The sequence below is a fragment of the Diceros bicornis genome, chromosome 34 (genome assembly GCF_020826845.1).
Source record: "Diceros bicornis minor isolate mBicDic1 chromosome 34, mDicBic1.mat.cur, whole genome shotgun sequence".
NCBI lineage: Eukaryota > Metazoa > Chordata > Mammalia > Perissodactyla > Rhinocerotidae > Diceros > Diceros bicornis.
Window position 1 is genome coordinate 26,134,255 of NC_080773.1, and position 20,684 is coordinate 26,154,938.

The 20,684-nt window shown below is 49.9% G+C and overlaps 2 protein-coding genes across 2 annotated transcripts; both read right to left on the reverse strand.

Moving 5' to 3' along the window:
- Positions 1-5,608: 5,608 nt before the first annotated feature.
- Positions 5,609-10,258, reverse strand: KLK8 (kallikrein related peptidase 8). The gene is made up of 5 exons (XM_058529968.1): positions 9,831-10,258; positions 9,174-9,333; positions 8,835-9,094; positions 6,991-7,124; positions 5,609-5,846 (listed from the first exon to the last, which is right to left on the reverse strand). Exons 1-5 carry the CDS (start codon positions 9,898-9,900, stop codon positions 5,691-5,693), a joined length of 780 nt encoding a protein of 259 aa, XP_058385951.1. The 5' UTR covers positions 9,901-10,258; the 3' UTR covers positions 5,609-5,690.
- Positions 10,259-11,305: 1,047 nt separating this feature from the next.
- KLK9 (kallikrein related peptidase 9) lies at positions 11,306-16,637 on the reverse strand. Its single transcript, XM_058530737.1, has 5 exons — positions 16,526-16,637; positions 16,200-16,356; positions 13,713-13,978; positions 12,335-12,471; positions 11,306-11,928 (listed from the first exon to the last, which is right to left on the reverse strand). The coding sequence occupies exons 1-5, from the start codon at positions 16,635-16,637 to the stop codon at positions 11,776-11,778; spliced, it is 825 nt and encodes a 274-aa protein (XP_058386720.1). The 3' UTR covers positions 11,306-11,775.
- Between the last annotated feature and the right edge of the window lie 4,047 nt (positions 16,638-20,684).

Below are 20,684 nucleotides of genomic sequence, written 5' to 3' on the forward strand. Positions count from 1 at the left end.
AGAGCTTACGAGAGGGTGAGAAAGACCTCAGTCTCTGACTTCAAGCATAATTCTAACTCCAGTTCTTATTTTGACACAACTCGCAACACCAATCTTGACACAAGCCCAAGTCTTAACCCGAAACTTCAAATCATATGCAGTCCTAACCCTCAGTTCTGTTTTATCCTCGACCAACTGCAATTTATACCTCAACTTGGAACCTAATTCCTGACTCCAAATATCAACTCAAGATATCAACTCACAACTCAACCAACCTTTTTATTTTTTTTTTTGTGAGGAAGATCAGCCCCGAGCTAACATCCATGCTAATCCTCCTCTTTTTGCTGAGGAAGACCAGCTCTGAGCTAACATCTATTGCCAATCCTCCTCCTTTTTTTGCCCCAAAGCCCCAGTAGATAGTTGTATGTCATAGTTGCACATCCTTCTAGTTGCTGTATGTGGGACTCGGCCTCAGCATGGCCGGAGAAGCGGTGCGTGGGTGCGCGCCCGGGATCCGAATCCGGGCTACCAGCAGCAGAGCGTGCGCACTTAACTGCTAAGCCACGGGGCCGGCCCTCAACCAACCTTAAGTCTCACTCTTGACCTGAGCCCCGAACCCCTAACCACGAGCCAAACTCACCCTTTACCCAAACACTGAATGTCACCATAGCCTCAGTACCATACCTGACCCCATGCACAACTCAAACTTGTCTCCATCCCTGTTATATTCCAGGAAGCCCACATTGAAATCCTCCCCATGAACCCATCCCCACTCACATCCCATGCCAATCCTAACACTCTGACCCCAATCCCACCCCCATTCTCACGTCCAGACCAATTTCTACCTGGAATCCCATCCTGATTTCCAACTCTTTCCCCCACCCCTTCATCAACTCTACACACCACGTTGACCCTTTGTTTCACAAAAACTCTAAAATAAAGTCTACTAACGAACACCATCAACAATATGGTTGATCCCATATTGACTAAATTCAAGCTAAGTCCCCAAACCTTCGGAGACACCCACTCTCATCAAATTCAAAATCAGACCCCAGAACACAGACTCCTGATGCCACCAATTCCACAGCAAGACTCTAGCCCTGAGAGGTCTCAAACTTCCTGACTTGGGTCCCAAATCAGACCCAGGCCATTTGATCTCACAGCCTCATGACCCAGCAATCTCTATCTTTCCTTCCTGGCTTCCTAAAGAGAGGAATTTTGGCAAGACTTTCAATTGGCTGTCTACTGCCTGAATCTTCATCCCTGGATTCTCCCCTCAGCCCTCTGCCTCCTCAGCATTCTGTTAGAAAGAGGAAAGGAGTTACACTTCTCTGGAGCCCTGCTAGTCACTCCTCTTCTGCTGTGCTTTGCTTATCTGTCTTTCTGTGTTCTTCATTATTTAATTGATTTTATTGCTAAACGCTGGTCTTCACAAGCAGATGTTCACAGATGTTTTCTTCAGCACCCAGCCCAGCCCAGGGAACATAGGAGGTACTTAAATAAATACTAGTATGCAAACCACTGGCACCCACAGATTTGCCAACCTGAGACTCAGTTCTTCCTTGATCCCTGAGCCATTTAGCCACGGCATGCGATAGAAAGAAGTTGGCCTCACAAGTCAGACCAACCCAGGTGTGAATCCTGGTTTCCCTCCCTGTGATTTCAGGTAAGTGACTTAATTTTTCTGAGCCTCACTTTGCCCCTGTCTAAAGCAGGGGAGAGTAATCTCAAGAAAAATGGGAAGATTAAATAAAATTATGAGAGGAAAGTGGATGGGCACACAGCAGGCATTGAAGTAATAGCTGCCTTGCCCCATCAGCCAGGGAACAAAGTAGCTTCCATTTCTTGTGTATCTACTGTGCGATGTGTCAAGTGCTTTTCAAACCTCGTCTCCATTCGTCACGTGGGGCCAAGCGAGGATTGTCTTCCCATTTTATAGATGAGAAATTGGAGGTTTAAAAGAGGTTAGATCATTTGAGCAAAGACATACAACTAAGAAGTCAGAAGAGTCAGAATTTGAATGCTGGGCGTTGCCATGGTGTCACCATTGCACAAACCCACACTCTGGGACACCCTCACATACCCTCAAGATGAACTCAGAACCCCAGGGGCTTATTATTAATGATGCATACCCCCATGTTGATGACAGCCCCAAGTCCCAGTCTTTCGGTGCCCTTTGGGTTTAGCACCTGTTCCTAAGTCCCACCCAGACACCCAGCCTCCTACTTCCCTGGCCCTCAGATCTATGCTGAACCTTTGCCTGATGACTCATCTTCCAGCTCATGATCACACCTGAGAACTGGCATCTGGCTATCTTGCCAACTGTGCCTTGCCCTGAGGGATCCTGGATACTGTGACCCTGGAACCATCTGATTCCACCCTTTGTGTTCTGAAGGCCCATTGTTTCAGACTTCCTGGATTCCTTGCCTCCTTCTTTCAAGAGCAGCTCCCCACTTCTTTTGGGAAGATGTCCCCTCATTTCATATAGTTCTGGTGAAACCATCAATCACACTTCTCCAAACCCTTCCACTCACCACCCACCCATTGGGATGGACGCACCATCCAAGCCAAGCCAATGAGATCACTGCTTCTTCCCTGGCAACAATGATTGATCCAAGGGGTGGGCTCAGTTCAAGCTGGACCAATCAGAATTCTTCCCTGGGATTAATATCAAGATGCAGTGAGAAAAGGAGATCTTTGTTTCTGCTGGGTTTGCTTAACTGAGTCTGTCTGTAGCTGCTATGCTCCCTCCATGTGAAGAAGTCTGTCTACAGAGGCTAGAATGAGATCCACAGAAGAGGGAAAGAGACAAACAGAGATGAGAAATAGCTCACACATATGGGAGAGAGAAACAGAGACAGAGAGAGCGAGGCAGAGTGACAGATAAAGTGTCACAGAGAGACAGAGAGAGAGTTGATTGGCTTGTCACCATTTCAAGTACTAAAGGCTCTGGTACCCATGTCACTTCCTCTGACATCATGAGCCAACCCCACGGCCTTCCTAGCCACCTGAGCCAACCAATGCCCTCTTATGTATAAGCCAGTTTGAACTGGGGCTCTGATGCTTGTATCCAAAACTCCCTGTTTGAGGCAGAAATAAGCTCCCTGGATAACTGGATCCTGCCAGCTTTTGTCCAGGCCTGGTGCTCTGATCTCCTGCCAGACTCCACAGTCCATGATTCCATTCCTGAATTTATGATTGATCTTGGACAGGTCCCTTCCCCTCCTTGACCTCAACCACCCTCCTCTTTTATACCATAAATCAATTTTCAAGTCCTCTCTGGTTTATATTCCATTGGGGACATTTAAATATCACCTGAGAGCCGGCCCCGTGGCTTAGTGGTTAAGTGCGCACGCTCCGCTACTGGTGGCCTGGGTTCGGATCCCAGGCGCGCACCGATGCACCGCTTCTCCGGCCATGCTGAGGCCACATCCCACATACAGCAACTAGAAGGATGTGCAACTATGACATACAACTACCTACTGGGGGTTTGGGGGAAAAAATTTAAATATCACCTGAATATTGGGTGATATTAAGGAATTATTATTAACTCTGCAAGGCGTGATAATGTAAGGTGGTTATGTTTAAAAAGAATCTATCTGTTGGAGTAGGGGTTGGCAAACTTTTTCCATAAAGAGCCAGAGAATAAATATTTTAGGTTTTGTGGACCAAGAGACAAAATCGAGGCTATTATGTAGATACATAATAAGAGAGAAAATAAATTTCCACACATTTTTTAACTGATGAAATTCAAAATACAATAATAATCATTTAGTACCAATTTTTGTCATACAAGCCTATTAATGAAAAAAATGCAATTCTTTTCAGAGGATAACATCTTGCATCATTAGTGTTCAGAATTAGTGTTCCCTGTCATCAAACTAAATACTAAAATTTATTTTTAGTTCTTGGGATTTGGCTTACCAGCTGTAGTTTGCTATCCTCTGTTTTAAAAATAAGTAATGAAATATTTAAGAATGAAATGATGGCTGAGATCTACTTCAAAAATATTCCAGCGGGCCGGCCCTGTGGCTTAGTGGTTAAGTGCGCGCGCTCCGATGCTGGCGGCCCGGGTTCGGATCCCGGGCGCGCACCGACGCACCGCTTCTCCGGCCATGCTGAGGTCGCGTCCCACATACAGCAACTAGAAGGATGTGCAACTATGACATACAACTATCTACTGGGGCTTTGGGGGAAAAAATAAATAAATAAATAAAATTATTAAAAAAAAATATTTCAGCATTAGGGAGATGAATGGGAGTATAGGTAAAACAAGAATTGGTCTTACATTAAGTTGGATTGTGGTATAAGAGGGTTTGTTATACTAGTCTCTCTATATTTTATATGTTTGAAATTTTCCATAACAAAAATTATAAAATAATTCTTTAGGTTGAGATGACCCGCCGGAAATGCTGCCCTGGCACCAGGGGTTTAGTACCAGGCATGACAGACTTCCTCAGGATTTATGGTGTTAGAGGATTTTCATGAAGGATCTGGGAATCTGATGTATGCAAGGCATCTGGCACAGCCACACCCTTTGTGGAGAACATGCCCCATCCAAGCCCTGGATAGCCACCTCTCATATCACATGACTCCAAATAGCCACTGATTGGATAGGATTGGTCACCTGACCAGAATGCAGTCAAACCATTGGCCATTTAGTGACCCATGATGTGGCTGATGGAGAAAAGGGGAGCTGGACCAATTGGATTTTCTTTCATGAGAACATAATCTGAGAAATCCTGTGTGACACAGCTGGTGGCAGTTAAAGGTGAAGTTCAAAGGCTGTGAAGTAGGGAATTTGGAGCATCCCATGAGGGAGCAGACACTATGAAAATGCAGAAGCATAAGGCAGAGAAAGGAGTTACAGAGTCAAACAAATGAATTAGACGGTTGGTAGCAAGAAAGGTATGGAACATACCTGAAGAGAGATGATCTAGACATAGAGGGCAGCCGTCTCTAGCTCATTGCAATTTATTTATATCCTTACCCCCTCCACACATCTTTCCCAAGATAACTTACTCTAGAGCCTTGTCTAGAGCCTTTGCTCTGATGAAAACTCCCCAAAATGTCCTTTTCTCCATACTTCAATTTGGACAACAGCAATGAAGCGACTCATTTCCCTCTACCACAGCAGTCACCTCCAGACAGCTCTAAACTGTGAGAAAGGCTTCTATTTCTCTTGAGAAAAAAAAAAATCTGTCTCTCAGACTTTTGAGGGCTGTCAATGTTCTATTTCTTGACCTGGATGGTGGTTTCCTGGGTGTTTGTGTGTGAATATTTAAGATGTTCATGCATTTCCTGCACCCTACTAGGCATGTCTCACAATTTTAAAAGTAAGGGAGGGGAAATCTCCCTCCAAAGCTTAGAAACACGTTAGCTGCTCAGAAAAACTAAACAAAAACCCTTTCAAGCCCGTCTTTCACAGGCCAGACCGTTGGATATCTGGAAATAGTTACAGAACTTCTTTCCTCTGAAATTAACCTCCCATTCCTCCAAGTCCTTCCAGAAAAAAAGGAGTGGCTTCAGGCAGAGGTGATGGCCAGCGTGGCCATGGGGGTCCTGGTCTCTCTAGACCACCCATCAAGACCCCCAGCAGGGTGCATACCCCCACCCCTCCACCCCTCCAGGCAGGACTGAAGCACAGACAGGCAAGGGGCAACGCCCGAGGTTGTGAGTTTATTGAGGGGGCTCCAGAGCTCTCCCTAGGATCAGCCACTGTTGCCCATGGTCTTCTTGATCCAGTCCAGGTAGCGGCAGAGGTTGGTGTACACGCCAGGTCTCTCGGGCTGCCCACAGGGGTCCGAGCCCCAGGATGTGATGCCCTGAAGAACGCCACCACACACCAGGGGGCCCCCGGAATCACCCTGGATGGGGAGAGCAAGAGAAGAGGTGAACCTGAGATGCTCACGAAGTTCCTTTCTCTGCTGTATCCAGCATTTGGTACCAGTAGCATGATTGGTCCCTTCTAGCCAATGGGGTTAAGAGCATTGTCCCCTGGGACCAATGGTGAGAGCGAGGGATGGGGCTTCCATACGGGGACCAATGAGGGAAGAGAATGATGTCTCCGGGGTCCAATCAAAGAGAAGACAGTGGGGATTACACGGAGGGGGCTGAACTGATGTCTCCTCCTTTCCTGGCCGCTGGTGAAGAGATCGCTGAATCCTGACATAGGAGAAAGGAGTAGGGTTCTTGTGGACACGGACACACACACACCAAGGGACAATGGCGGGAGTCTTTGTGGGAAGAGATCATTGTCTCTATGAAGCCATCCAGACGGATTGGATTTCATGACAGGATCACTGATGGAAATGACTCCATTCCTGGCCAATGGGGTAGAAAGCATTGACGCATTGTCTTCAGGGGTCAATCATTAGCCAAGCGGGTGGGGCTTCCATGAAGGGGACAACGGGGCGGGGGGAGCTCTGAAGACGAGAGTTGCAGCCAATAGGAAAGAGAATGTTATATCTATGGCAAATCCCAAGAGTTGTCATCTTGGGAATGAGGAGCTCGTTGAGGGAGCTTTGAAGTCAATGGCTCCATTCCCTGGCCTGTTGGGAAAAGAGCATTGCTCCCCAAAGAACCAGTCATAGGAGAAGGTGGCCACGCTGGGGAACCCACTCAGGTCCCAAAGAAGAGTGGCTGACTACCTAGTCAGTGGTAGAGTCAGCTCACATTCCAGGAACTAACACAGAGTAAGGCGGCAGGGAGCCTGCATGCCCTTTAGCTCAGACTCTCTCCTTTTATGGACATCTCCTCTCACCTCCTCCCTGCCTTCCACCCCGCAGGCAAGAGTTCCCAAGACAATGACAGTGACAATTCAACATTCCTGATCCCTGTGCTGTGTGACCTGCAGGGAGAGTGTGGCCTTCTCTGAACCTGCTTCCCACTCTGTAGAGATAGGGGCAACCTCTCTGGGTGCTAACTCCTTGGGGTCACCCCGCTGCCGAGCCTTGAGCCTCTACAAGGTGGTGAGGGAGGAGGGAAGAAGGGGGTTTCAGAGTCACTCACCTGGCATGTGTCAGCCCCACTGCTGCTCCCTGCACAGATCATACCATCTGTGACTTGCCCGGGGTAGACGTCCTCACACTGCTTCTGGGGAAAGATTTCTACTTCTGCACAGGTGAGGGTGTCAGGAAAATCCTCTGAGGGGGCAGAGGTTGTAAGTTCCCAGAGAGAGCAACCCTTTCCCCCGATCCTGGCCTGGATCTAACCTCCCTTCTGTCCATCCACAGCTACACCGGGGAGTTTTCTGACACATTTCACAGGGGACATCACTTATCACATGACACAAGTGATGGCCCCTGCTATTTCCTTCTCTCCATCTAGAAAAGAACCCTCAGATCCTACCTTTTGTTTCTTGCCCTGAGACATCTTCAAATTAAGGATCAGGCGACCAGGGGACTTGGAGGGGCCCCCTTGTGACACCTCTGACCTTTTCTCTTCAATCTTCCCACTCCCAGGTCTTCCATCTCAGCTAAATCCTACTTCTTCCAAATGTCACCTCCTCCTGGAAGCCTTCCCTGACCACTCTAATTAAAACACCACCTCTCCATCCCTCCTTTTCCTCTCAGCCTCCATGATATTCCATTACAGGGTGTAACTCTACCTAATATTTTATTTTATATGTATTTGTGTATATCTATTTCCCCCACGTAGTGTGCAACTCCATTTGGATAGGGACTTTGCACCGTCCAGCCCCAGGAGCATACCAGATGTTCACAAAGAAGTGTTGAATTAATGATTGAAAGTGAAATTAATCTTTTTTATGAACCTTTGAGCAATAGACTTGAGGAGAAAAACCTTCTATCTGGCGCCTCTATGTGTCAGAAGCTGTATGCTTCTAATCTCATTTAACCCTCACAACCACTCTTTGAAGGAGGGATGCATTCATTCGTTCCATCATTCTTTCATCCATGCATTCATTCAAGAAATATTTAGTGAGCACCTACTGTATACCATTACCATCCTTTGCACTAGGAACATCCAATGAAGAAAATAGATGTAACCTGACCCCTTATGGAGCTTAAAAATCTGTTGGATAATTATCCCCATTTTACAGATGAGGAAAATGAGGCCGAGAGATGGGAAGGGACTTGCCCAGTGAAAAGGGGCAGAGCCATGGTTTGAGCTGACCTGCCTCATTCACGAGCAGGTGGGTTTCCACAGCATCCCATTGTCTCCTTCGAAGTAGGAGTCAGACAGTCAGGGACCTGAATCCTGGCTTTGCCACTTCCTGGTGAATCACATCGTTTTTTTTGAGCTGAGCCCCAATTTTTTCACTGCGTCTCAGGATGAGGGGCTCCCAGGACTCTGAAGTCCCAAAGGGAGGAGCTCATGGAGGTGCAGACTTTTGGATGCAGAGTGAGGAGGGGACTCTGGACCTAGCCTGTGGGTCCTGGGAGGGGAAGGGCCTGGACTCCTGGATGTGAGAGAAGTGGGGGTCTGGGGCTAGGAGTCTTGGGGTCAAGAGGGAGAAGGTGCTTTGGGACCTGTTTTCCTGGGCCACCAAGGAGCCTGTATATCCTAAGTTTGTTAAAAAGATTATATAAAATCCTGTACAACAAAAGGTCTCATAACATGGTACTCTCCACTATAAAGGAGGCATGCATTCATTCATCCACTCATTCATTCATTCACCCATTTTTCTGAGCCCTGCTTAACAATCTGCTAGTTTGCTGTCTTTCTCCCACCACTCCTGTTAATATTCTGGCCTTCAAGGTTTCCAACATGGGCTACCTGTGACTCTCAACATCACAATCACTTTCCTTTCTTTATCTCCTTCTGGAGGCAAAGCGTTGCCAATGGCTTGTGGGTCCACTGGGCCAACCGGCTCCTCCTCTCCCTCCTACTACCTCGCGGGCTGGTGACAGTGCCCCAGCCGGAGATGGTGCACTTCTGGCCGGCTTCAGCGCAGCGATCCGCCAGGTTGATGGGCTTCACTTTGGGCCCCAGGGATACTCGCCCACGTAGTCGAATGAGCATCAGGTCGTGCTTGTGATCCTCGCTGCTGCTGTTGTAGCAGGGGTGTGGGAGGGACTGAGCCACAGCCATTCTTTGCTCTGTCCCCTCCTTTTCCTGCAGGCTGTGCTCTCCCAGGCGTACTGTGTACTTCCTGTAATGGTGGGTGATCCTTGAGGACCCAGGCAGGAGTCTGAGACCCCAGCGCCCTCTTTCCCCAGGCACGCACTCACTTTTTTTTACAGTGGGCAGCCGTGAGGACCCACTTGTCACTTATGAGGACAGCCCCACATTGCAGCCGAACACCCTGGAACAAGCCCGCCTGCCAAGGCTGCGAATGGGCCTGGCACTCGTGGCCGTCCAGCACCTTGGACTCCTGCGCCCTCAAGCGTCCTGCAGTGGGAGGGAGAGGGTTGGATCAGCATCCTCTGGGGCAGTGTGGGGCCAGGTAAACCACTGTGGGTTCAAAGGGACAGACAGCAAGTTCTCAGCCCTCCTCCTCCCACATCCACACACCCTCACGTGTGAGGCCCCAGCTGCCACCCAGACACACGTGTACACTCACTGAAGCCCATGGGTCATCACACACGCAGTCACACACCCGAGCACGCTTCCAGACGCATCCACATGCCCCGTATACTCCAGCGTGTATCTGCACCTCTCGGCAAGCACACCCTGCCGGCTTGGTGTGCTCAGGAAGTAAGCAGCACAACCCGACATGCTCCTACCTCCTGCCAGGCGCTCCACCCACTGTCAGGAAAACCCACAGGAGCTCCCACATGCCGTCGCTTGCTTCACCAGCCCCACACCACCACATGCACCCGTGTAACCACCACGGCATTCCCACAGGCTCCCGCCCCGCACCACCGATGCCTTCCGCCTCCCCTCACCTGCCCAGGCTTCCAACAGCAAGAGGAGGAAAGTCCAGGTCCAGACTGCAGCAGGTGGGGGGCATCCCATGGTGGGGTCTGGGAGAGGGGGAGGGTGGGGCTGAGAAAGGAGGAAGGAGCCCGAAATCCTAGTAGGATTTTGGGATTGGGGAGGGAACAGAGCATCGAGAGCCGTTCTTCTGGGTCCTGCAAGAGGAGGGGCCTGGAGCCTCAGATTCTTGGGTCTGAGGGAAGGGAGCACTGGGGGGCTAGATTGCTGTGTTCCAAGGGAGGAGGGAGTGAGGATCCCGGACTCCTGGGTCTGAAGGAAGAGGGAACTGGGAGCTGGGACTCCTAAGTCTTGGGGAGGAGGGGGCGGGGGCCCAGATTCCTGGGTCTTGAAGGAGGAAGGGATCTGAGGTTGGGGTCCTGGGACCTAGAGGAGGAGGGGCCCCCGGCCCTGATGCCTGTGTCTGAGAACTTCTGCACCTCACCTTATGGAATCCAGGGGGCGGGGTCTCCTACTGATTCAGACTCAGAGGAAGAGGCCCCAGCACTGCGGCTGTCTGCCTGGTACAGGATTCTGGAGCCTTTTATCTGGGAATCTCCGCCTCCTGCTCCGCCTCCACCGTCTCCTGAGCCTGCGGAGCTTCTGGGCACTGAGACCCTGGGGATAAGCGAGGAGGGGCTGAGGGGCTGAACGGGACATCTTGAGGGAAGAGGAGCTATAATCTCGGACTTCGGAAGCAAGGGAGAGAAGGAGCTCAGCGCTGTGACTCCTGGATCTGAAACAGAAGGGGCTGAGGGCCTAGACATCTGGGTCCGAGGAGGAGGGGCTGGGGGCCCGGACTCCCGGGTCTGAGGGACGAGGGGCTGGGGGCCCGGACTCCCGGGTCTGAGGGAGGAGGGGAGTGGAGGCCAGGACATCTGGGTCTGATGAAGGAGGAGGCTGGGGACCTGGACTCCTGAGTTTGAGGGAGCACGGGGATGGAGGCCTGGACTTGGGTCCTGAGGGAGGAGCGGGCTGGCGGCTGAATTCTTAAGTCTTTTTGGAAGGAGGGATTTGGAGCCTGGGATTTTGTGGGAGGAAGGGGCTGCTGCCAGTAACCAGGAAAGGAAGAAAGGCGAGTCTTCTTGACCCCAACATTTGAGGGCAGATCGGGCCCCACCCGCTGCCCCCTGAGAGGTCTGGGATCCGGGAAGGCAGGTTTGGGAGGCACCGTGACCTGGTTTCCCCTTCCCCTAGGGGAGACGGGACCGGCCGGATCAGATCCCAAGAGCCTTGCTGCAATAGGGCTGATGGAGACAGACTTCAGGCAGGACCTATTAAGGGCGCAAGGGGAATTGCAGCGCGGTGGCTGTCCCCAATCTGCCCTCCACTGCCCACTGGTGGCCCTTCCCTCATTCCACAGCGAGAAGGAAGGAAGGCGCGGCTCTGCACGTTTATTGGCTTTGAAGGGATCGAGACCCTCCCCCGACCCCCCCAGCCCCCCACTTCTCCCAGTCTGGTCCCCGCCACAATTCAAACCCGGGACACGCCTGGGGCGGGGCCACATGGGGCGGAGCCCGGTACTGCTGGAGCTCCACGTGGGGGAAGGTACCGCCCCCTGACGTCAAGGGGGCGGGGTCTCTGGCGGAGGAGGCGGGGCAACAGGAGGCGGAGTGCAGGGGCGAAGTCTCATTGGACAAAGTTCCGAGGGGCAGAGCTATTTGGTGCATTTCACACCCGGGCAGAGCCACGAGGTGATGCTCTTTCGCCGGGTGGTGCCAGTTCTTGGTGACGTCATAGACACCCGGCCACGAGAGGCGCAGGTGTCTCCCTGCTCCATTCCGAGGGTCCGAGCCTGAATGTCCAGAAGGTGTCTCCAGGGCAGCTGAGGCCAAGGGCGGAGACCATTGAGGCTGGAACGCGGCTGTTCCTCCCTGCTCTGCACCCACCCTCTCTTATCGTCCAAAGATCGAGGGCTCAGTTGTCCTCCATGGTCTTTCGGATCCAGTCCACGTAGTGGCAAACGCTGGTATAGACGGCGGGGCGCTGGGGTCTGGAGCAGGGCTCGGCGCCCCCAGATACCACACCTGCCAGGGTTCCGTCGCAAACCAGGGGCCCCCCAGAGTCACCCTGTACGCGAGAGAAGAGCAGAGAGACTGTCAGGAGGGTCTATCTGTGACATTACACGAGTCCCTTCCTCCCTCCAGGAACACCCGACTCCTTCTCCCCCAACATCCCCGTATCCAGGTCTCCAGGCCCTCCTCCCTCAGACCGTCACAGCTCCCACCTCACCCCTGGACCTAGCACTGTCGTCTCCTAGTCCCTGCTTCCCCAAGGACTTAAAGTCTAGACCCCCAGTCCCCTCCTCCTCTAGATCCAGGAATCCTGGCCCTGGCCCCATCCTCTCCCAGGACCCAGGTGTTCCAACTCCCTCCTTGCTTTGATCCAGGAAGTCTGGGGCCCCAACTCCCTTCTCCACAGGACCCAGGAATCCCCGCAGGATACCCATCTCCCTCCTCCCTAGTGTAGGTCTCACCTGGCAGGAGCCCCGGCCCCCCTCCCACAGGCCGGCACAGATCATGCTGTCCGAGATGTGGCCAGGATATGCCCGACGGCAGAGTTTGGACTCCAGGATGCTGATGTTGGCACACTGCAACGTGAGCGGGTACTGCACTGTTGGGGAAAGAGATCCATCCGTAGGGGATCAGCAACTGTCCCCACCACACTTAGCAGCCCCCCCCCCCGTTTCTGAAGGAGGACTCACAGAACCACAGCATACGACTCTCAAAAACAGAAACAAGAGACGGTGACAAAGAGACAGAATCATAGTGTGAAAGAGAAACTGATGTATATGAAGTGGGGAAGAGGGCCGAAGAGAGAGAGATGAGAGGCAGATGCAGAGACCCAAGAGACAAGAAGAGATACGTACATAACACACAGAGAGAAATAGAGACTGCGGCAGGAGATAGAGACCTCTTAAACGGAAAGAGATTCTCAGAGGAAGCAATGAAGAAATGGGGAGATATAGGACCAGAGATACCAAGGGAGAAGGCAGTGAGATAAAGGAGAGGAGACATTTATGGTCATTGATAGAGACAGAGATAACGATTTAGAGATACTAGATAGAGAGAGGGAGATACAGTGCATATAATAGAGATAGAGGTGGATATAGACCTACATATATTCATGTACATAATATATGGGTGCAAATTCAGATGCATCTAGGGGCTCGATGGGTAAACAGAAGTGAGTGGAGGGGACTGTACAGGGAGACGGCAGCCAGTAGGGTGAACCGTAGTGGACCAGAGGACTTGTCTGAAGGGGACAGCCTCCACCTACTCTGTTCAACAGTTGTCGATATTTTGGGAATGTGGGCCCAGTGTACACAGTTCTTTGAATTTTTCAAGTGAATCCAGAGACTTGGCTTTTATGTAAAATCTCCTAGGCTTTGTTGGCAGCAACAAATTCAGACTTTTTTTTTTCAAGACACTTTGAAAACTGATTCTGATGTGGGAAGCCAAATTTGGCTAATAGATTGCTGCTTTGTGATTCTGAGAGATGTAGCCTTATTTTGATTCTAAGATGCATGTATGTTCACATTTAAACATTTCTGAAATCAGGAGGTATCTTCCAGGAAATGCTGCCATACAAGGATCAATGGGATCTTTTGTTGTTGTTGTTGTTAGCGGGTCTTAAAATAATGATGCATCTTATAATTCATGGCATCTTAGATTTGATGAAATATGTGGATGGATGGATGGATGGATGGATGGATATGTAGGTAGAAAGGTAGATAGACAGACAGATAGGTAGATAGATAGATGGCAGAGATGAAAAGGCAGAGACAGAGAAAGAGGAGGGATTCAGACTCTCGGCATGAGATGTAAGGGAGTGTGTTGTGGGCAAGGCTGTACCCTTGGGGCTGGACACGGCCCCCCAGCCTGAGATGAGGCACTGGGTGCCTGGAGAGACACAGGTCTGGCTGAGGTTGAGGGGTTGCACAGCAGGTCCCAGCCGTGCCTGTCTGGGCAGACGGATCAGCATGATGTCATCATTGTGGTCATTGGCGCTGAGGTCATCATTGAACCCAGGATGCGGGAAGAAGTCTGTGGCTCGGAACAGCTGCTCTAGACCCTCCCATTTCCAGAGATGGTGCTCCCCGAGGCGGACCCACAGATGTCTGCTGAGACAGGGCTCAGAGGTCAAGCTGGGAGAAGGTGTGGGGTCTTCTCAGTCCTAGTGCTCTTTTCCTGTCCACTAGGATGTGTGTGACCCTCCACAAGCCACACACCCTCTCTGGGCCCCCATCATCTACATGTGACCCAGGGTACTGTGTGATTTTAAACAAGGCACACATCCTCTCCGGGCCTCTGCCCTCCCTTCCATCCGTTTGTCTGCCGCTACCTTTGTCATTCTCTCTTGAAACCTCCTACACCTTCCTAAGCCCATGCGCAGTGAGCCACCTTCCTCCCTGCCTCACCTGGGGCTTTGGTGGTGACCTAGATCCCCGCGAACCATGTGGGCATGTGGGGGCTCCACCTACCATACAACAACAGCCCCACCTCCTGCCCCCACAGGTCTGGTGGCGTCTGTGGGGAGTGGCTCTGTATGTATTTTGGTGTATGTGTGCGTATGGAGGGAGAAGGGATATGGAAAATCCCCAAGTCGGGGGTCATCTGTGGCGTCAGGCTTTTCCTGTTTGCTATTGCTCACCTCTCAATGCATTTCTTCCTGAGGTCTAACCTCAAGCCCTCTCACTGCAGCTCCAGTCCACTTGTTCTGCTCTGGGTCCATGCCCTGGACAGCTGGAGACCGGGGACCCGCTAGGGGTCTACATGTCCATCCCCCAGCCTCTGACCTCTGACATTAGGGGCCAGGCTAAACTGAGAATTCCGGGTTTGAAGAGTGTGAGGTGTTGTTTCGATCTCTGTCCTTCTCTGTTACCTCACCGTCTTGTCTCTGTGTCTGGGAAACCAGCCCTGCGCCCCAACTCATCCCCATCCCTGAATCTCTTACCTCCACATCTCAGCTTCTGTCTTTCTTTGTCTTTGGGGCTGAAATCTGAACATTGTTCTCCCAGCCTGATGTACAGACCTGAGCTAAAAGAGGCTCCATCGTGGAGGAATGCATGATGGGAAATTCCCACACAGCATCCTGGGCAGCCAGAGATAATGTAGAAAAGATTTCTGCATCATGTAGATTCTAGGATTCTATTAGAATGCTCAGAATCTAAGATTCTAACACCCTAGGAATCCGCGATTCTAGAATTCTATGAGGCTCAAGTGCTAGAATGTTATGCTTCCCAAGATTCTAATGTTCTAGATTTCTCTGGATCAAAAATTCTGGGATTTTAAAATGATCTGAATTAAATCTAAGATTTAAAGAGCCTAGAATTCCAATATTCTGGGACAATAAGACTAGAATTTCATCTTTCTAGAATTCTATAAATCTATGATTTTAGAAACTTAAGAATCTAGTATTCAAATAGTTTGAGACTCTAGAATTCTGTGAATTAAAACTTTGGGGATTTTAAGAATCTGGAATGAGAGCATTCTGGGATAGTAAATCCAACAGATTCTAGACATTAATGAGTATAAGCTTCTAGAATTCTCTTGTTTCAAGATTCTAGAATTCTATAAATCACAGTATTCTAGGATACCGTAAATCAAAAATTCTAGGACTATGAGTTTCTATAGTCAATAAACCTAGCTAGAATACTCTAGAATACTCTAGAATTCTAGCTGGAATCTAAGATTCTAGGATTGTGCTATCCAATACAACTATTGAGCACTTGAAATGTGGCTAGTCCAAAATGAGATGTGGCATAAATGTGAAATACATGTCTGATTTCAAAGCCTTAGAACAAAAAAAAGAGGAAACTATGTCATCCATAAACATTTAAAAATTGATTACATGTTGAAATAATATGCTGAGTATGTCAAATTAAATCTGTTATTAAAATTCACTTTACTTGTTTCTTTTTGGCTTTTCCATGCATCTACTAGAAAACTTAAACTTAGCTTTGTGGCTGTCATTATATTTCCATTGGGTAGTGCTGCTCTGGACTTCTAAGATTCTAATAATCTCTGAATCCACTATTGTAGAATTCTCCAAAGCTAACGTAGAATCTCGTGGATCCAAGACTTGAGGAGTCTATGATTCTGGATTTCTCTGAGTCAGAGTCTAGGATTCTAAGAGTATAAGTTTTGAATCTTTAGACTCTTAGAACCTGGTATTTAAAGACTCCAGAATTAGGAGAGTGGAGTGTTTGTAATTCTAAGAGTTGAATTTTGGGGAACAGAAATGGAGCCTCAGCCCTTCCCGCCTACAGCTCCCTCCCTCCTCTACCAGAGGCCCCTCGCCCCTCACCCTCCCCAGAATGGTGCACCCCGGTCACTCACGGCTTGCGGCAGTGGGCAGCTGTGAGCAGCCAGCGGTCACTGATGAGGGACGCCCCACAGAAGAGGTGGGTGAGGTAGAAGAGGCCGGCCTGCCAGGGCTGCGAGTTGGGGCGGCATTCCACGGCCCCAATGGCTCGGATGTCTGCCCAGCTGTGCCCTGGGGTTAGGGTGGGGGGCAGAGGGATCAATGAAGAGCAAGAGGGAAGGGCTGGGGAGAGATGCTGAGATGCGTAGAGGGCAGGAGGGGAAGCCTGGGGGGTGAAGGGCAAGATGGATGGGCACCCAGAGCCATGGAGGGGCAGTGGGTTGGAAGGCTGGGGCCTCACCTGCCAGGAGAGAAAGCAGAGCACAGGCGAACCCCAGCTTCATGACCGCCGGGTGTCTGGGTCCTCCAGCCTGCACTCGGCCGGCCGTCCTAGCTTCTTTAAGGTAAGCCATGCCTTCTCCTTCCTCCTCCCTGGGGCCGCCCCATGATTAATCTCAGTTGGGAAATGTCACAGGGGGAGGGGGAAGCCCGGGACCTTGACAGGGGCCTTGGGAAGGGAGGTGGTGAGGGGGACCCCCTCGGGATGAGCCTGCTGGTCAGGACTTGGCTAAATGGGGGAGGGGCCTGGGAAGTGGAGTCCTCCTGAGGGTCTCCAGAAAGGGGAGCCCTCATTCCTCATGACATCAGGATGCAGAATCTGGAGACAGGGTATTCTGTGGCCTGGAGGAGGAAGAAGGAGACGGGGAAGATCCTTAAGGTGGGGTCCCAGAGTGAAAGCAAATTCATCTTGAATGAGGCTGCGGAGAGCTGGCATGTATGGGGCAGGCTGGAGGGATGTGCAACAGGACCTCGCAGAAAGCAGGCTGGGGGTGGGAGAAAGAACCAGGACTCAGAGGGAAGAAGGCAGACAGGATGCGAGTGAGGTGGGGAAAGAGAGAGAAAGAAAAAAAAAAAAAGGATGATAGAGACACAGAAGGATCTGAGGTAAGAGAAGGAGAGAGAGACAGAGAGACAGAGACCACAAGACCGCTGCACAGGTGTACACACCCCACAGAACCCTCTCTGCCCTGGGGATTTGCGCCCCTTCCCACAAGGGCAAAGGCCTCTCCTAGAAGGTTGAGAAATGTGGTCCCCACTGGATGAACCACTCTTGTCATAAGTTACCCCATTCTTCACATCCCCACCCATCCATTTCTTTGAATACCACCGGATCCTGGCTAAGTCCTCAGAACATTGTCCTCTTTTTTTCTCACCTATTTCCCCTCCATTGTCCTTCCCATCACCCTATCCTTGCTGCCTCTCTCCCCATCGTTCCTTCTCATCAGGTGGGCATTCCTTGGAGGGCCAAGCCCACGTCTGACTCATCTCTGTGTCCCCAGCATCACGCAGTTCAGGCCTGGGCTCATGGGAGGCCTCAGGAGATGTTAATTGAATGAGCGAATGTCTTTCTCTAGATCCTTCTTTTCCTGGTGAGCACGTACTCATCCTTCAAGACCCAACCTAAACGCCCCCTCCTCCAGGAAGTCTTCCCTGATTTCTCTAGGCTGAGTCCATCTTTTCCTCCCCTGGGCCCTCACAGCCTCTTCCACTTTCCATTGCCACAATTCTGATTATCAAGCTGGATCTGGGCTCCCCTCGAATGCATCCTCACTATGGTGTAGTGGTTTGGAGCACGGACTCTAGAACTGGACCACCCGGCTTCAAATTTCAACATGAGCAATTATTGGGTGTGACCTTGGGCAAGTCATCAGATATCTCTCAGTGGCTCCATCTGTTAAGCAGCAATAGTAACCGGGGCTGTAGGGGGATTAAGTGAATTAACACATAGGAAGGACTTAACGACAGTCCCTGGCATATGATAAGCATTCAATAAATATGATATGTCCATCCATCTCCTACAGGGCTCTATACTGCCTCCAGCATAACACACACCACCCATGGCTACAGATGTCTTATACCCTGTCTAGAAGGGTCTTCTGAGACCAGGGACTTCTTTGAGACCAGGGACTGAATATGCACTACATGCTAAGTGCCATACTAACAGCTTTAAGAACATTTTGATAGGGGCCAGCCCGGTGGTGTAGTTAAGTTCCATGCCCTCCACTTTAGGTAGCCCAGGTTTGCAGATTCAGGTCCTGGGCGTGGACCTACACCACTCATCAAGCCATGCTGTGGCAGTGACCCACATACAAAATAGAGGAAGATGGGCACAGATGTTAGCTCAGGGCCACTCTTCCTCAAGCAAAAATAGGACGATTGGCAACAGGTGTTAGCTCAGGGCCAATCTTCCTCACCAAAATAACAAAAAAAGAACATCTTTATAGCTATCTTTATTGACTACTCTGTGCCCGGAAGTTAGGTAAGTGTTTTGTGTATACTATCTCACTTAATTCTCAGGAGCCTCTAATCAATCTCTGTTTCACAGAGGGGAAAATTGAGGTAGAGATCATTCAAGTAATATGCTCAAGGTCACACAGTAAGTGACAGAAATACATTTCCTTCTCTACATAGTTAACTCCTACACATCCTTTAAAACCCCAGGCAATTGTCCCCTCATCTGAGAAGCCTTCCCTTACTCCTTCAGGTAGAGTCCTTGGCCTCTCCTTGGGGCTGTGCCTCCTTCTGTTACAGCAGTGATAAATTTGGGTTATTTGTTAATTTAACAATGTATTGAGTAGCTTCTGTGTGCCAGGCACCACAGCAAGTGCTTAGAAACCACAGCGAGTAAATCAGAGTTCCTGACCTCACAGACTGGGTCAGGGGAGGGAGAAGACAGATCAGCGTGGAGTAACCGAATAAATGAGATCATTTCAGCTATAACAAGTGCTGTAAAAGAAATTAAAAAGCAATTCACTGCTCCTCATTCACTGCTGGTGGGAATGCAAACTGGTGCAGCCTCTATGGAAAACAGTATAGAGATTCCTCCAAAAATTAAAAATAGAAGTACCTTATGATCCAGCTATCCCACTTCTGGGTATTTATCCAAAGAACTTAAAATCAACAATCCAAAGAGGCTTATGCACCCCTATGTTCATTGCAGCATTACTCACTATAGCCAAGAAGTGGAAGCAACTCAAGTATCCATTGACAGATGAATGGATAAAGAAGATGTGGTATATATACAATAGAATACTACTCAGCCATAAAAAAAGACAAAATCATCCCATTTGCAACATCGATGGACCTGGAGGGTATTATGTTAAGTAAAATAAGGCAGACAGAGACAGACAAACACTGTATGACCTCTCTCATATGTGGAATATAAACCAACACATGGACAGAGAGAAGTTTGGTGGTTACCAGGGGGAGGGGAGTTGGGGGGTGGGCACAAGGGGTGAAGGGGCGCATTTATATGCTGACTGATGAATAATAATGTACAACTGGAATCTCATAATATTATAAACTATTATGACATCAATAAAAAAATTAAACAAACAAACAAAAAGCAATGGGTTGGTGACCATGGGTGGGGGAGACCCCTTTAGCCAGGGCAATCCTGAAGGCCTTCTTGAGGTGATGACCTTTGAGCAGAGACCTGAATGACAAGAATGTAAGGCTTGCCTGTCTCTCTGACCTGACTAGTAGCATCTTGAGGGTAGGGCCCGGTCTGATTCAGCTCCAGGATCTGGCGTAGGACATGGCTCAATAAACACTTGCAGCATGACTAAAGGAATGGTGTGAATTGCCTTTAAAAAGGAATAGGGTTTTCGAGTTCCCACCTACTTTGCTTCTGATCTCTGCGTGACAAACTCAGCTGATATGCCTGATTGACATTTCCTGGGTGTGCTAATGGGGGCGGGGGAAGAGGCAATGGAAGGCTCTGTGCTCGGACCTGTGCCCTGGGATTCTACGGGCTCTGTGAGGGCAGGGACCTTGCGGTCACTGCTGTGTTCTGGGCCTGCCACACAATAGGTGCTTAATAAACTGGTACTTGAAAGAGAAAACAAAAACAGCCAGTGCTGGACCCAGCCCTGACGGCCTAGTGGTTAGAGTTTGGCACACTCTGCTTTGGCAGCCCGGGGTTCAGTTCCCGGGGTGTGGAACCACACTACTCATCTGTCAGTAGCCTTGCTGTGGTGACGGCTCACGTAGAAGAACTAGCAGGACTTACAACTAGAATATACAACAATGCACTGGGGCTTTGGGGAGAAAAAAAAATAGAGGAAGGTTGGTAACAGATGTTAGCTCAGGGCGCAGCTTTCCCAGCCAACAAAAAAAAAAAAAAAAAAAAAAAAAAACCCACCAGTGCTGGGTGGGAAACTTCTGTTGTGCGTATGTTCAGCTTATGTTACTGCTCCAAAGTCAGGGGTAAGCAAAGACACCCAAACGACTGTGAGCTTTGCCTGGATTCTGTGTATAACACCCCCCAGCACAGGAATATTTACACAGAGACAATTTTCAAGAAGAGGAAAAGAATCCCTCCTCCTAAATTTTCAGGGCAAAATCTCAAAGCCAGTTTGGGATGGGGATGCAGATGGAATTGGACCTAGGGTTACGGG

What these genes read in the sequence shown, in the direction of transcription:
- KLK9 (XM_058530737.1), bottom strand. Translation starts at nt 16,637, where the DNA reads ATGGCTTACCTTAAAGAAGCTAGGACGGCCGGCCGAGTGCAGGCTGGA. An exon ending in GGCCGTGTCCAGCCCCAAGG is followed by an intron (nt 12,472 to 13,712) that starts GTACAGCCTTGC and finishes TTTCCCCAACAG; the next exon opens with TGCAGTACCCGCTCACGTTG. An exon ending in GGGGCCGGGGCTCCTGCCAG is followed by an intron (nt 11,929 to 12,334) that starts GTGAGACCTACA and finishes TCTCGCGTACAG; the next exon opens with GGTGACTCTGGGGGGCCCCT.
- KLK8 (XM_058529968.1), bottom strand. Translation starts at nt 9,900, where the DNA reads ATGGGATGCCCCCCACCTGCTGCAGTCTGGACCTGGACTTTCCTCCTC. An exon ending in GCTGCCCACTGTAAAAAAAA is followed by an intron (nt 9,095 to 9,173) that starts GTGAGTGCGTGC and finishes CCACCATTACAG; the next exon opens with GAAGTACACAGTACGCCTGG. An exon ending in CACTGTCACCAGCCCGCGAG is followed by an intron (nt 7,125 to 8,834) that starts GTAGTAGGAGGG and finishes CTGCCCCCTCAG; the next exon opens with AGGATTTTCCTGACACCCTC.